Below are 14,497 nucleotides of genomic sequence, written 5' to 3'. Positions count from 1 at the left end.
TAGATTATTCCAATGCCTGTGTTATATGGTGTATTTCTGTATATGGGTGTGTCCTCTCTAGAAGGAGTGCAGGTAACTTTTTTTTTTCATTTTTTCTTAAGATATTCTTATTTAACATTTAATTCTATGTTTCTCTGTTTTGCTTATTTTTATATATATTCTTGATGATACTACAACCCGTTTTTCTCAGCTTCAAAGTTTCCAAGGATATTATTATTGTAATATCTGTTTTTAATCTATGTAGTTTGTTGACAGAATTAAGCTGTTCTTTATGCCTGCTAAGCATCAACCTGACTACATCTTTCTCCGGCAAGTTGAACTGCGTCGTGTACATGTTTTCACTGCAGTTCAACTTAGCTGTCTTGTTATACTTTGGATTATGAAGACTACAAAAGCGGCACTTGTTTTCCCAGTTATGGTAAGATTATTTACCAATGACCCTCATAATATTTATTATAATCTTCTTGTAAAATCCATTTTGGAACAATCTTAACCTCTTTTTACAGAAAAGTCTCTAGATCATACACTAAATTATTTCAAACCTCTGTCCATCATAGAAAAAAAAATCACTAACGATTCTGTTTTAAAATTCTGTTGTTATTGTTTACATGATTCTTAATGTATCATTGTCAGGTTCTGGGAACTGTAGGTGTTCGTAAATTACTTGACTATGTATTCACGCAACGAGAGTTGGGCATGCTGGATGATGTTATGCCTGAACGAGTTAAGCGCGACAAATTGGACCAAAAGAAAAAAGAAGAGGAAATGATAGCGCAAGAAGAGCGGGAAATGGCGGTTTGTGAGGAGGTGATTCAATCTTTGCATTTCACTTCTTAAAATTCAGTGTCTTCCTTTTATATCTGTTTTATTTTTTTCAAATGTTCAACTCATTTTGTTACATGTGGTTGTCTGTTTTTTTTTATCTGGTTGCTTTATCATTGGTAGCAGGTCTTAGAAAGTAGTATTAGTAGATGTAGACGGTGATTTTGCATGACACAAAATGCTATGATGCAAGAGTGTGTCACAGCGATACTCACAAACCAATCAGCATTGTGTTTTGGTTGGAAAGCTAACACAATCTGACTGATTTGTAAAACATTATGCTCTTTTTCTTCTTTGCATCAAAAGTTTATTTTTTCATCATTGTTTTGTCTTATCACTGCCATTTTAATGTAGTAATACCAGTAATAATTACTATGTTCATTTTTTAATATTTGTTTGTACAATTTTATGCAATATTTAAGGCTTCCATTAAAAAAAGTATATTTTGTAAGATCCAATCAATGTGTGTATTAATAGTAAGGAGTATTTAAAAAATAATTCCAAAATGTCAAAATCTTAATCATGACCAAGGGTGCTATTTTACTTAAGAATAAAATAAAGAGATGACATTGATTTTTCAAAGCTAATTTTGATTGAGTTTTTTTGTTGTGGTAGAGAATTTAATAATTTTCCATTTCTATGAGGTCATTGATTTTCAAGAATGTATAAATTTGTTAGTGTAATGATATTCTTCTAAATATTTTTCTTAAATAAAAAGGAAGCAGTTTTGATAGTGAGCAGATTTAAAGTTTGTGATGACAGATTTTGTTTTCCTAATTAAAGTCTTTGCGATTCTTAGTACCCTTTTAAGCCCCCACCAATTGTTTTTACCTTCACCAATTTCCTTTATTTTCCTGCTAACTTTTAATTAAATGTATTCACTTTCTAAAATCGAATCTTAGGGCATTCAGAAGGCAGTAATTTATTTTTGCATACTTTTAACCTTGATTTGATAATAATACTTCTTTATTCACCACTTGGATATCTGTATCTAGACCCAACACATAATAAATATTAAGCTTAAGCTATAACCTATTTACTTTTCAAGGGTGATTGTTATCTATTATGAGTCGTAGTAAAGTCCATCCATTCACTGAGCATATCAATCATTTTCTGTATGAATTCTCTGAAGAATGCTATTAAATTTGCAAGGATGATTCTAAGCCCCATAGGAGACTTATATGAATGTTAACTTTCATGCCCTAGTTTAGTTAAAGTAAATAGGAGTTATAATTCACATATATAGAACTACAGTTAGATTTTTGTGGATGTCAAATACAAGCAACAAATCCAAGCAGTTATCTTTAGATAAGGGAATGTTTACTTTGATTTGGTTAAAATTCTGAGTGGCTTGTATTATGTTCTTTCGGATGTGTTAAATCTTGGTCACTTCATGATTGTTTTTATTTTATTATTTTTTTTTCATTTGAAAGTGAAAGTGTTGTATTTGCAACTGACCTCCAATTCTACTTTTTTAAAAGTTCCCTAGATCTGCTGATGCCATCCGAACATCATCCTTCCTGTGCTGTAATCCTGGATGTTTTCTAAGCCCTGCCCACCTAACCTAGCTAGTAATAGCATTTAACATAGTAACCCTGCTCATCAAGCTGTCGTATTTCTGTGGAAGAATTATATTATTTAACATAACCCGTAGATAGCACTATAACTATAATTACATAAGCCCCTTTCTGTCTAACCTAGCTAGTATTATACTTTAATTATTTACATAAGCACCTGTTCATCTAACCAAGCGAGTACTAAACTTCAATTATTTATGTAAGCCCTTACTTATCCACCTACCTAGTGAGTACAAAAACTTAGCTATACAACCCCCAGACCATCACGCAATCACATTTCTGTGCAAGAATATTTGATTGTTTGCAGAATTCTTAAACAAATGCTTGCCGTAAGAATTGTTTTATTGAACACAAGCCAATCATCAATTTGGCAGGTGGATCACTTTTCCATCATTTTTTTGCAGTTATTTTAGTTTCCTCATCGTCTACTTTTTAACATTACTTTCACTTTGAGAAAACCTTGAATTAATTTTATAGCGCCAAGAATTAAGTTTATATAATAATAATCATTCAAAGCTGAGTAATTTATTTTACTGTTCATCTCATCGACCTGCTTTTTAATTTAATGATTTTAACTACTGATATTGTATTCATCTTTCTGTTCAATCCGACCTGATTCTGGTGAATGATGGCTTTTCAATTTCAGTTTTGTATTTTTCTTTTGAGAATTTATTTGAAAGAAATAAGTTTGCTTCAAAGTGCGAAATCAAACATCTAGAAACTTGGATTAACAGGTGCCAATATATATAGATTGTTTATCTGTATTATTTGTGTAGTAAACAAATTAAAGTCATTACTACAGAATTTAGATCTCAAATGCTACATATATTGAAATTATTTTTGCAAAAATGTATCCAAGCTGGCTTGTTGTCTATTAGAGACAATGATATGTGCTTCGTTGTGACACATGATTTTCAAACATGGCTACAAGGTTGTATATAATGCCCAACAAGCATTGTGCCAGTCACATTCCTAACGACCTTCTCCTGCCTCATTAATGCCCGAAAGGTGCCATTGCAAAAATTAGTTTTTATTAATTTCTATCCACCATTTGATACCCATGGATTGATAAGACATGCATAGATTTAGGTTGAGGAAGCCAATGAAGAGTGGAAAGGAAATTGAAACAAGTCCTAGCTTATCAGCCCACGACATGATCTCATGTCCTGTGTTAATGGCGTGACCGTCATGGACATAGGGGGTAGCCTTCAGTACAGTGCCCTCCTACTTTCTTCCTGTCAAATTAACTGATGTTTACACTTTTTCTATCAATTAGTGTGATTAATTGAGTCGAGTGTCTTATACACTGGTATTATAATGGATGAAACTTTGATCTAAATGTAATTAATTATTTAAACCCTACCCTTGACTATGTTGAGACTAACATAACAGTTCATTTTTGTTTACTACTACGAAAATAGTAACAATTGCCTGTACATCTGTTTTTCAGCTAAATCATGTATAATACCACCACAATTTCGGTTGAGAATGAATATCATTATAAGGCATTTAAATGCCTTATGATATTGATTCTCACATCTGTTTTTCTTTTTTTTACGGTTGCTGATGTAAATAATTGCTTATTATATATAATATTTAAAAGGCATTAGGACACCAGAGCATTGAATACTGGGTACTGTGTCTACTTTATTAGGGCGCTAGGGAACTGACCACTTCCCTGGGTTTGTGGAAGGTGGCGCAACATGTTGCAATTTTGAAATATATAGTACTCCATATCAGTACTATGCGACAATGTTAAAGCCATTTTGAAAAATAATTTGATCTGTTTAAAAAAATTCATGATGCAATAAATTTTAACCTTCATTTAAATTCAAGGGTGAGTGACTCCAACAGATAAAACAATGATAGTTATTACTTTTTTTTAATTTTAAAAAGATAGAAACTTTTATTAAGTCCTTTTTTCCTTGAACATGCACGTTTTCTATACTAGACTGTAACTGTAATCCACAATAAATGCAAATCATTTAATAAAGCTTCTATCTACCAAACAGCAATAGGCAATAAACATTAAAACATAATTATAATAGAAAAAAATGTCCTTATTTGGAAATTTGAAAAAAACGAAACAAGACCAGCCTATGTTTACAAAAAGCATGAACAAAATGTGACCTTATTATTTCCTTTAGGTGTCTTAGTTTCATATCTCTTGCTAATTCTGAAGGTGTGAAGTTTGACATTTAAATGTAAATAGTACAGTTTTTGGCATAGACAGGTTTTTAAACTGTTGACATAATTGCCTTTCTAGGAAACAAGTTTCTTATCGTTATGATATGTGTTATTACTTGCGTAACAACTGATTGTTGCTTTAGGGAATAAGGAGGTAGACTATGACGTAATTCAGAACCAATACTCAAGAACCTTTGACGTCATTTATAGCGAGGTTTCTTATCTTTTTTCTAGCATATTTTAATAATTTTCTCTTTCATGTGACCGGTGGTATTCGTATTCACATCACACACAAGTTAGATATTTCTATTTACTGAGTATTTTAATTAAATCAAATACTGTATTCGAGGACTATTCACTCACTATTTAAAGAAAGTGTGTCTAGGCAAATTTATTCGTGCGTATCAAATTGTTCACATAGGAGAAAAATTGTGCTGCCTTCCACTACAAAAGCGATATCTGCAATTTTCATTTCCATCGCAATTTTCCTGCTTCGCAATTCAAACTACCAATTTCGCTAAAGCGAAAAAAAAATTCAACAAACTAAAATTTGTCGCAGAAAGGGATTTGGAAGATGAGAAGATAAATATACATACGTATAAGCTGACGCTTTTGATTCAAATCAAACTCTCTGAAAATAGAAATCTCCCAATTTTTATAGATTGCCCTCTATATTATTGTCATTACTTGATTTCATTTCCAAGTATAATCTCTTAGTCATTTTAAAATCTGTAGCATGCCTAGATCAGTCTTAGATAATTTTGATAGAAAAATCGTGCAAGATAAATTAATTTAATAGGATGACTCAAGAAGGAAAGGAAAGAAAAATTAAAGTAGAAAGAATCCAGGGAAAAGGAAGTTATTTTAGTATTATTATTGAAATCAACATAGTATAAATATTAACACAAATTTAACAAATAGAACATTATTGAAATTTAACTATTATTTGAATATTTTGTATACTTGTCATTTATTTTATATAAACATGCACATCAAATAACCATTACACTATTCTGGAAGATTATCAAGAACCCAAATATATCGCTGTAAACAGATTCTACTAATTAAAACAAAAATGTAATATTAAACAAAATTATGATATTAAGTCTATGTATTTGTTTCCATAAATTCCATGTAATGTTACAATAATCTATTGCCCTAACTATGTACTGTATATTAGGTGCTTTTCACTTTATTTTGGTAGTGCAATGGCATTATTTGTTTTCAGTTTATTTTTCTTTTATATATTGTTTTATTTATTTCTTTTCCAAGGTTGTGGGATACCCTTCCAATTGAAGTGACTGATTTATGCCTTTTTGGTTCCTCTAAGTTTTTCCCTTCCTTATTTAATGTCATTTGGTGTTAACTTGTTTTTGTCTGCACCAGAAGGAGAATACCCACATAGTGACTTCGTCACTTTCCTACAATCCGCCAGATTGGTGTCAGTTTTTTTAGTGTTTGTATTTTTTATTGTATTATAATGTCTTCTGGAAAATAAATGAATTGAATTGAATTCTTACCCTTTTAATAATTAAAAATAAAGAAACTTTAAATTTTTTCTTCTAATCTCAGTGAGTAGTCCAAGGCCTTTTCATAAAGATTTACACATCTGCTACCATCCAATATTCTTGTACTAATACAAAATGATGAGAATCACTAATAAGGACAATTGTCCTGCATCGACTGGGCGTAACCTTCTCCAAGATAGTTAATTGAGTGTCTGCCTGCATTCTACTATCGTAACAATCCTTTTTGTTAGGGACAGCTGATTCTCAGAGTAGATTCCTGTAGTATAGTCCAAATGTCCTCGATTTTTATCCTTTCAGTTTTTATATCACTTTTAACAGGCACTTCTTTCTGACTGTTTTTCCTGTTGAATTAGGATCATGCCCCTAGATCATCGCTTCAGATTAATCAACAGCTGAATGAAAGCTTTCATTTTTTGTAGTATTTAAACAATGTTGAAAGTTCTATTGATTATCATTGATATAATCAATAATATACAATGCTGAGGAACCTGCCTTTGAGCTGACCTACAAGCGTATATTTCTAGAATGCATTTTAAGGTACACATTTGGGGCCATAATGAAAGTCTGATTTTGGAAGACTTTTCGTTCCGGGAAGAGATGTTATTGTACTGTATTTGTTTAGCTTTTATGTATCATCATTTAATATGTGAGCCAAACTTTATGGTTATTCGATAAGGACAGTATTACAACTAAACAGTCAATGTTTTAAAATTGCACATGCCAATTGTCTAATCTGTACTTGTTAGGAAACTGTATATACACCTTGTCAGGAAAGTGTATGTACCACCTACATTTACTCTACAAAACCTTATTCTCAAATCTAACATTGCCGGCAAATCTAAAGTAAATAAACTGTTACATATTACCACAATGCATATTGAGCTCAAGACAAACACATGTCTTGCTACCAATGTACAGTATTTCAACATCCAGGCTTCAAGCTGAATTTTTAGCTTACCTAAACGTCCTTTAAGGACATGTACTTTGAATGAACTTGATGACGTCGTCATCCGGCTTAGTCAAACAGGATGTACAAGTCCAAGAATAGAAGTTGGGGAAAGTAAAACATGGTGAATAGAGACCTGATGATTTTACCAACAGCCAATTACAAGACTGATAAAACAACGCCTGCTGTTCTTGTTATTTTTACTGCCATGTGTATAGTTAGTAACTACTATTTATGTTTAATTTAATTATTTCGTTTAACATTTTCTTTGGAGGAATGCCTGTGATGATATCCAGTACAGTACATTTACATTTAGTTTGTTTAGGCTTACTGAATAAGCATTTAATTTAATTAATATTCAATTAGTTTGTACAAACAACAAACAAATATTGGAATTTGTCACCAGCCTGAATGCTTTCTTTAAATATAGTATATATTCCTATATCGTAATTATGTTCATGGGCCATTTAAGAGTATACTAGTTTATACTGGAACACGATTAAGTAAAAAAAATGTTGTATATTTACCAAAAAACTTGTTCTACATTAGTTGAGTTGTCCATCCAAATGATTAAAATATGTCATATTTTCTAGCTTGTCTCCAAGAGGTTCAGTCAACCAATTAACCGGCGATGAAGAAGCACTGTTCTTGTTATTGTCAGTGGAGCCTAAGGTCTTACTTGTAGACAATTATAATCTAAAGTGCTAATCCTTATCCTTCATTCATTAAAAAATAGTTTGATAAACTCTGCTGATTTCCTTTGCAGTGTTGAACAAATCTTTCATCTTCGATTATTTTTACTGTGTACTTTCTTAAGTCACTGACAACAAATATCTCATAATATCAGCTTTGAAATGAAAATGTTCTTGTTTTGTAACTACGAAAAGTGTTAACGCAATATATAGTCTTCATCATCTGGGATGAAAAACCATAGCTATAAAATCAGTATAGGTTCAGGACATAGTTCTGGTGGTAGAACAAGTCTTCCCGGATAATGACTTAAACTGGAGGTTCATATGGCGTTAGTGCACTTGAAAGAAACCAGTGCATCTTTCAGAAGAGTAGGAGGTTACCCCAGTGTATTTTTCAATCTCAACACCTATTGCTTAATGATAGGCAATGTACTGTGGCCACCATATGGTTCCTAGATGACCTACTGTAATCCAAATTCTCACAACTTGAAGATGATACTATCAAACAAAACTTGTATTATAGCTGTGTACAGTGGCGTAACGGCTATGAGCGCTCACTGGCTAAACCCAGAACCCTCTGAGCTTATGGTGTCTCTGAGAAGTGCCAAGAGGAAAAACAGGCATTCAAATATGTTGAAAAAGCTAAAAACACCCGAGGAGGGCCACTTTGGGGCCTCATGCATGTGTTACGCCACTGGCTGTGTAACAAACATCTTGTTAATTTTGTTCACTAATGAATTTATTTGTCATTAACAGATGAAAAACATGCCAGGATCAATTAGACTACCACTTTCCGATGGCAATATGTTAAGCATTCCCGTCGGGAAGGTAGAATTCCATCCCGATAGGAAGGTGATCAATATATCGGATGAGATGGCAAAAACAGGAATCTGGAAGGCGCTGGTGAACAATGCTAGTAGTGCTGAGCTATCACGCAAGAACTCTATAGAATATAAGCAGTAAGTACAGTGGATTTCTTTAATTTTTTGTAAGATCTAACAATTAGGTTGGCTCCTTAATTTTGCAATCTAACAATAGGACGCTGAGCTCCAGAGATCAAAGGGTTTATCTGTGGCTGTGACATAACAGATACCTAGTGCCGCAGAGAATAATGTATTTGTCGCAGCCAGATATAAGGACTGTTACGAGTTCCTATCTTGTCAAGGGGAGCTTAGTTTTAGATTACCTTCGTCTAAGCTTCTTCATCAATGGTATCATACTGTTCTATTGTTGCAGCTGAAGCTGAAAGTTTATTTTGAAGTAGCTCATCAATTACTCAGTTTCTTGTCATTCTATCATAAAATGAATAATAAATTTAGGAAGTGGTCAAGATCTTTCAAAAAGTCATAAAGGAAGATATGTATTTAGACAGAATAACTTATCTATAATTTAATTAACAATGCTACAACTAACCCTTAAACTTGTCATTAGTAAATGCTTTACTTTCAAAGTTTGACCTTCCTCCTAGAAGCGATTAATAGTCCATGACATGAAAAACCCAGTTCAACTGCTACTGTATTTATTCTGTATGACTATTATTTTCTATTTTAAAAATCTACCTATTTATTGTGAAATTATTACAGAAGTAGAACAAATTCAAATTATTCTTCAATTTAAAACATCATAAACTTCTGTAATTCTTACTGATTTCATTTGGCATTATAAGTAAATGCAGAAACAATTTAGATAAGATACAACTATTTAAAATTGAATAAATTGGAATGATATACGTCCATTACATACAATAAAATAAAAATGCTAAAATCCGATTCTTTCCATTGTGGTTCCGAAGGATTTTTAAAAATGTTATCATTTCTATAGTTATTATTTTATTGCATTTTTTAACTTAATTTCCTGAATACTTGACATTTATTTTGTCCCTTTTTGTAAAGTTTATCTTAAATAAACAACGTCCTTTTTTCAATTTTGTTAGATTTGTGACCTAATTTCAGTGTAATAGTTCACACATGGACCCAATGAACTTAGATGTTGACTAAGCTATTTAAAAACTCTAAATGAACTTAATCTTTCTCTTTTACTATCTGTTTTTGCAGTCCTCACACCATCTGTTTACTTATTAAACATTATTGGAAAAGTGCTATATAAATTTTACTGACTTTTGCATCACACAGCTCTAAGAAATAAATTTATTTATTTATATAAACATCACAGAATAAATTCTAAATCGACCAGTGATATACTGAAATTTAATTATTTAAAACAATAAAGATAGGGAAATCTGTGAGAATGAGAAAAAACCGTGCCAACCGAGATTCGATCCCGGAACCGAGATTCGATCCCGGAACCGAGATTCGATCCCGGAACCGAGATTCGATCCCGAAACCTTCTGCTTTATATGCAGATGTCCTAACTATTAGACCACTTGGGCTTTCATGGTATTGTTCAAACTCGATTGGATAGCGACTCTCGTTGTGGTACGGCGGAATGTATTCATTTATATATATTGCAATAGACTTCAAACATGGTCTCACAAAACATAGCCTTAATTTTAAGTGGATATATTACATTATAATTTTTTAATAATTGTCTTTTTTTTGTACAGAGCCAAAGAAAAAGCAATGAACAATTGTGGAAAAGAACTCTCAACAATACCAGGTAGTCCGAGCCCGGAGAGGGCGCCTTTATTGGCCCCAGGTAATCAAGATGGCGATATAATAATTGAAGTTCCAGAAATAAAAACACAATCAGCTGAAACTACTATATAGAAATAATGAAGCGAAGGTTATTGTTATTATTATCAATCATTGAACTTCTATCTCATTCAAAGTTTCAAGAAAACCTGAAATTTTATCAGCAATATATTTCACATGAATGGCAAAAAAAAATTCATTCTATTTATAGCAAGACTATAGTTAAGCCTGGTAATACAAAAGTTTATAGATATATATATATAATAATTTTAGTTCTGATTGATATGTAACATGCATGGTGGTGGGAACTTAGATGAATGAATATCATCAATGACATAATCATTGAAATCTTGTATGATTTCATGAAATTCGATGGAGTATCAAAAGTATGCACACTCTGACTCGCGTCGGTAAAGAATGCGATTTCAAACGACGTTGAAAATCACTGAAACATCACTAGTTTGCAAAACTATAATCAAACAATACATTGTAAATTTACAAATGAGCAATTATTAATTTTCACGCTAACGCTATAAATATAGAAAAGACGACTAACATTGGACATGACACATCATAATCATTGAAATCTTGATTAGTCACAATATTTGATCATATATATGATTTTAATTATCATTTACACGATCATTTTGATTAATCTGCAATTGTAAAATCATCATTTGTTAATTGTTCATTACATTTTATTGATCACCAATTTACAAAAATTGTTATTTTCATTAAAATAACTTTCATTTTTTCAATACCTTTTTTTGTTTTATTATCATACTGTACTTTTTCTTTCTTTTCTTTTTTTTTTATAGTAAAGCAATTTGTTTTTTTCGCAATTTAATTTATTAAGTGCTTTAGTTAATTGTACAGTAAAGATTAATATGACTCTTTCCACAGTATTGCTGCATGGAACTTTGTAGCAATCTTGTGGAAACCAGCCTTTTATTTAAAATTCATTAGTTAGATTAATTGTATCTTATCTATGGAAAAAATGTATATTGCACTTGCAAAAGTTAAATAATGAATTTTTTATTATTTATGATTTTAGAAAAAGGTATTCTGTTTAATCGCATTAATTTGTTTTGTAAGTTTGTTTGATTGAATTACAGTAGAATTCTGATTAAGATGACACCCTCAGGCCTCAACAAATGTCACCTTATTAAGGGTTGCCGTAGTGGTGAAAAATATATTTCCCCTCTTTCATTTCACAGAAAAGTGTCTTCTTAATGAAGGTGTCCCACATTTTTACTACTGTGTAATCATTATAGATTTGAGGTTGTACACGTTTAATACACTTACTATTGATAAAACATGCATGATTTTGTCTTAAAATAGGTATTTTTTAAATAGATAAAATGTTTTAAGAGAAAAAATAGTTACCACCATAATTTGGCAATACTGTTATGATCCTCCGTAATTAAATAATGTTTTTTTTTTATTCAAAAAGTTAAGTGAAGCCAGTGATCACTATATTCTACTATAGTAGGTCTAATCCAAGCTCACATTGGGACCAACAGATTTTACGTTTTCTTTACATAGTGTAAGTTAAAAATCAAGATAAGGGTATGTTCATAGATCTTGTATTTGAATCAGATTTGTGTGCATATTTATACTAATATATTTTTTCTCTGATAAAAGATCATGTTGAATTAAAATACCCATTTGTCGTCGCACTACACATTTCAAACTGTTAAGCTTGGTCCCCACTAGGACGTAACGCAAGGACGTAAACGCAACGTAAGCGAGTTGACCAATAACAAGCAACAGTTCGAATAATCCATAGCTTGTGATTGGCTACATTGCGTTATGTCTTTGTGTTGCGTCTCTAATGGGGACCAAGCATTATGCACATCGTTGTTCTATTTCCATTTATTGAGCTCTTTCAGCTTTAGTTTGAAGGGAGACATGTACAGTTAATAGTAAACATCCAACCCCCCTCCCTTCAAACCCACCGGTCCTTCCATTTTACCCACCACCTTGTTGAAATGAAATATAATAGAACCTGTACATTTCTGCAGAAAGTATTTTTTTATTCGGGTGAAGTCTGTTTCATTCAGTGGAGTATATAATATGATATAGGATTATACTTATTGTACCAATTAAACATATATTATATTTAATGTATGTAGGTTAGATCTTTATGGATTATGGGCTTATGAGGCTGAGTCTAAATAGTGGATTAATATAAGACACTGTTCTTATGCAGTCAATGACGTCAAATAATGTGGAATAAATGAAAACAGAAACAAAAAGTAGGCCTACTATTATCGGAGTAAAATTAAGTGGCATTTTATCATATGTATAAAAGGTCAGTGGGGAAATTACATGCATCAATATGTGATTGAATATTGTAACATTTAGTACTTGATAGATTCTTTCCTACGATGTATCCACCACTTTTGTTCATTCACCATTTTCTTTCCGATATACTTTAGTTTTAAATGCAACTGGTAAACGTAAATATATGCGTTATACTCAAATATTTAGTGTATTTCCTTTCATGTTGTATAGTACCGTACTCGTAAGACGAATTCATTAAAACTATGAAAAATTACATAATTCAAATAAATAGTGACGTCTACCCAATCGTATACCACATGAAATAAAGTGTTAATTGTAGTAGTGCTTTAAATAAACTTGCATTTTAGGTTATGAGTAAATTGCGATATTAACGGTACTCTAAAAATTAATAGAAGCTGAAGTAGTAATATGTAGGTTTAATTTAAGTATAAATGTTGGCAAGTATTAGAGGTGTTTGTATTAAGCTCTTTACTGGGTATGGCAGGTCCTCGTATTGCCTACCGGTACGTCTAAGCTTGGTAAAGTAAAATAAGAAACTAGATTTCATACAATGATATATTACAATTCCGAATCCCGGATATTTCGATGGATGTGATAATATTAGTGTACTCAGGGAATATGGGAATCCTAAACGTAACCGAGGTAAACAATGGCATCATCTTGTAGATCCGAATAATTCTGGGTTAATTAAGAACATGAATATGCAAATATAAGAATATACATTTTAAGCTTGATAGACAAAAACTGAGAATATTTTGACAAAACTCTCTGAATGACAATTCAATAGGACTCGACATAATATTATTATAGATGACAATTACTTCAGTTAAACATGTAATATTTCTCTGCTCAGTACTCCCAATTGATTTAACACTATTGTATTACATGCCGGATTAGATATAAGATGTGGTGCTTTGCTAAATAGTGGAATGTTGTATACAGTCAATGTATTCAAAATTGAGTTGGACCACGTATCCTCCATCTGTAGTGTGTCATTAGATTATGTATAAAACGACACCGTTTTGTGGAGAAATGAAAGTGCTTCCTTACAACATTTAAACCAATGTAAAATGTGTTTGTTATTCAGTATAGAACAAATAGATAATGGGTTATTACATTTTTAGGTGATATTCAGTGACAGATCCACGATGAGAAAGATATTGCTTATTTGGAGGGGGAGGGGGAGACGTTGTTTTGATTGGTTGGTTTGATGACATGTTTGGGTCATTGGGAAGTGTACACGTCAACTATTAAACAAGTTTTCGTTTCTTAAAAATGTTGCGCTTACTGGATCTGCCACTGTTATTCACGTGCTAGTTAAGCATTTTACAAGTAATAAAGTAATGCATTCCAATAGTACATACAGTTCCTAAAAGGTTCTTGATGTTATATTATTATATTATGATGATATTTAAGTGATGTGATTATTTCCGTTAGAAAAGACTGGGCGCGCGAACCGCCGTTGAAAGATTAAGCAACCTTGATATTTTTGTGGTGTAAATATCTTAAGTTATCGCCGATAAATATATGATACTTCCTATTTATTTTATGTGGTTATACCCTGAAATATCTTTTACATTTTTAGTATCCTATATTTATTGGTTTCATTCCGTGATTAGTTGATATTTTAAGTGCTGATGAATTTAAAATGTGTCACTTATTTTTTCTTACCTAACCGCAAATTTGTTTTCATAATTTTTAGTGAATAATAAATTGGTCAAATTGTTAATCCTATAAACACATTTTAATTGCATTATTGTTTTGTACTATTTGTTATACAGATATT

At 31.6% G+C, this 14,497-nt stretch overlaps 2 protein-coding genes across 3 annotated transcripts in view; one reads left to right on the top strand and one right to left on the bottom strand.

Annotated features, from left to right (window-relative positions):
* LOC140040477 (sodium-driven chloride bicarbonate exchanger-like) overlaps positions 1–14,423 on the top strand; it is a 42,298-nt gene extending 27,875 nt beyond the window's left edge. For both annotated transcript variants that reach the window (XM_072086455.1, XM_072086457.1), the window contains exons 18-22: positions 4–72; positions 245–418; positions 634–807; positions 8,510–8,712; positions 10,317–14,423. In XM_072086455.1, coding sequence (XP_071942556.1) covers positions 4–72; positions 245–418; positions 634–807; positions 8,510–8,712; positions 10,317–10,479 — 783 coding nt within the window. In that variant the 3' untranslated portion in view covers positions 10,480–14,423. The remainder of the gene's footprint in view (positions 1–3; positions 73–244; positions 419–633; positions 808–8,509; positions 8,713–10,316) is intronic.
* The window catches only part of LOC140040484 (small ribosomal subunit protein eS26), a 375,295-nt gene that overhangs the window by 133,733 nt on the left and 227,065 nt on the right, over positions 1–14,497 (bottom strand). The window lies entirely within an intron of this gene.

This window comes from Antedon mediterranea, chromosome 2 (assembly GCF_964355755.1).
Source record: "Antedon mediterranea chromosome 2, ecAntMedi1.1, whole genome shotgun sequence".
Taxonomy (NCBI): Eukaryota; Metazoa; Echinodermata; class Crinoidea; order Comatulida; family Antedonidae; genus Antedon; species Antedon mediterranea.
The sequence above is the reverse complement of the archived record's forward strand: the minus strand, read 5'-3'. Positions and strand labels throughout refer to the sequence as shown.